The following is a 2,284-nucleotide window of genomic DNA, read 5'->3' as shown; positions in this document are numbered from 1 at the left end:
GCGACCCTTAGATTGCTCCCTAACCACCTGGCCATGCCGGGTCCCACTTCAAGTAACATTTCTGTTGTTAAGAGTCTTCTTATTTCCTGTAGATTTCAATGAGGAAGAAATATGCGTCTCGAACTAAAAGCATGTTGTGTTTTTTTCTTGGAGTTGGCTCACACCCTTGAAGACCCTATGGAAGGGCTGCTCAAGAAACTGGCAGCGTTCAGTGATAATTAGTGTTGACAGCTCACTGCCACATGACGTTATTCTTTATTCGAGTTAGGTTGGCTTCTTTGCAAAGACTTAAAGTAGAGAAACGTGTTTTAAACTGAAGCAAAAGATACTCAGCATCCGCTGAGCTCGGTTTCTAAGAGATTCGGACTTTTTCTTCTTACTGGAAAGTAGTGACGATTGCTCTTCTGACTAGAAACGTTCTGGTTCTATACACCCCCATCCCCCTCTCCCCACCATTCCACATTTTTCTTTGTCTTCTGTTATCAATAGGTTTATATTGCGAAGGGCTTTTTGACACATCCGAAACGGGGGTTCGTGTCTGGTTTCAATCAGTATAGTCATTTGCCAAATGGAGACTCTCTTGCGTTGTAGCGTGCAAGCTCATAACTCTGGATTCCTCTAATGACGCTGGATCAAAAAAAGATTCCACATCTTCTGTATATATATTCCCAATTTTCTTTGTTTCTAACTAGAGTTTCCGAGATGCACGTGGCTCGTTCAAAACGTGGCTTTATTCGAACAAAAACGAACTTAGTTACGTCAAGATTTATCTATCACTGATGCTCTGTTTTGATAGAGAATTTCAGAAAACAAATATACAACAGTTTTTCATAATTCCCTTAACATGCTTATTTGTTTAAAACAAAATACAAACGTACAAAGGTTTAAACTCACTGAAAAAGACTTGTTTCAGTGAACGCAGGTGGGGGTAACTTTTGATTTTACGCCAAAATAACTCAACTGTGACAGTAAATCTAGAGTGGCACACAGCGTTAGGCGCGTAATGACGTAATAATTTTAAAATAAATATTGGTACAGTACACGAATAGCTAAAAACTTCGTTTGCATTTTTTTCTTTATTAATTTTAATGATTTGTTTGTTTCAAAATTTCTCGCAAAGCCACACAAGAGTCATCTACGTGTGCAGAGACGTTCTTAATTTCGATAGATTAAAGAAGGAGCCAGCTGGTCAACAACACCCACCGCCAACTCCTGGGCTACTCTCGTTCAATCGAATGGCGAGAATTTACCTCGGCCCCAAATTGTGGAGTACGGGTTCTTACAACAACGAGTCGCGAACCGTAAATCCACGGATTCACAGTCCGGCCGTGTCAACCATTTGGCCACGCCTGGCGTAAACTTAATGGACAAAGCAATCTTCTTTATATAACGACTTATAAATGCGTGCAATACTTCACGAATCGTTTCTGGTGCCTCGTCAAAGTCTTGTACTGCACAACTTATGTAGATTGTGGACGGACATACAGATTAATCCCAAACGTTTATTTGTAGGTAGCTTTTATTTTTCTTCTTTCTTCCTCGGCTGAATTATAGAGGTGTAACTATTTTCAGGCGGAAGAGAAGAAACTTTAGTAAACAGGCCACGGAGATTTTGAACGAATACTTTTATTCACACTTGAGTAACCCCTACCCCAGTGAGGAGGCAAAAGAAGAGCTTGCTAAGAAATGTGGAATAACGATTTCGCAGGTAAGCCTCGTTGTAAGTTGTCCTCTTAACATTTCTGTTGACATTTGGTGGATATGGGGTGAAAGATCATAGCTCAGTGGTGGTATCTTGTCTTATACTGACATACATTAAACTTTATATCTCGTCTTATACTGACATACATTAAACTTTATATCTTGTCTTATACTGACATATATTAAACTTTATATCTTGTCTTATACTGACATACATTAAACTTTATATCTTGTCTTATACTGACATACATTAAACTTTATATCTCGTCTTATACTGACATATATTAAACTTTATATCTTACATACATTTATCTCCTGACACATCTTCATGTTAGGTCGTTCAGAATTATTTTAACCTTTTAAAACATTACACTATCTCTCACGGTTGCAAGGCAAGAAATATCTCATAAAAAAAAGTTTAATGTATGTCAGTATAAGACAAGATATAAAGTTTAATGTATGTCAGTATAAGATAAGATATAAAGTTTAATATATGTCAGTATAAGACAAGATATAAAGTTTAATATATGTCAGTATAAGACAAGATATAAAGTTTAATATATGTCAGTATAAGACAAGATAT

The 2,284-nt window shown here is 37.0% G+C and overlaps 1 protein-coding gene across 1 annotated transcript in view; it reads left to right on the top strand.

Annotated features, from left to right (window-relative positions):
* Positions 1-1,572: 1,572 nt before the first annotated feature.
* The window catches only part of LOC111083579 (homeobox protein extradenticle-like), a gene marked incomplete at its 5' end in the record, with an annotated part of 11,778 nt that continues 11,066 nt past the window's right edge, over positions 1,573-2,284 (top strand). Inside the window, one exon of the mRNA XM_022380189.1 lies at positions 1,573-1,708. Within this exon, the coding sequence (XP_022235897.1) occupies positions 1,573-1,708 (136 nt within the window). The remainder of the gene's footprint in view (positions 1,709-2,284) is intronic.

This window comes from Limulus polyphemus, unplaced genomic scaffold, assembly GCF_000517525.1.
Source record: "Limulus polyphemus unplaced genomic scaffold, Limulus_polyphemus-2.1.2 Scaffold10172, whole genome shotgun sequence".
Classification (NCBI taxonomy): domain Eukaryota; kingdom Metazoa; phylum Arthropoda; class Merostomata; order Xiphosura; family Limulidae; genus Limulus; species Limulus polyphemus.
Note: the sequence above shows the minus strand (reverse complement) of the source record. Positions and strands in the feature narration are given on the sequence as shown.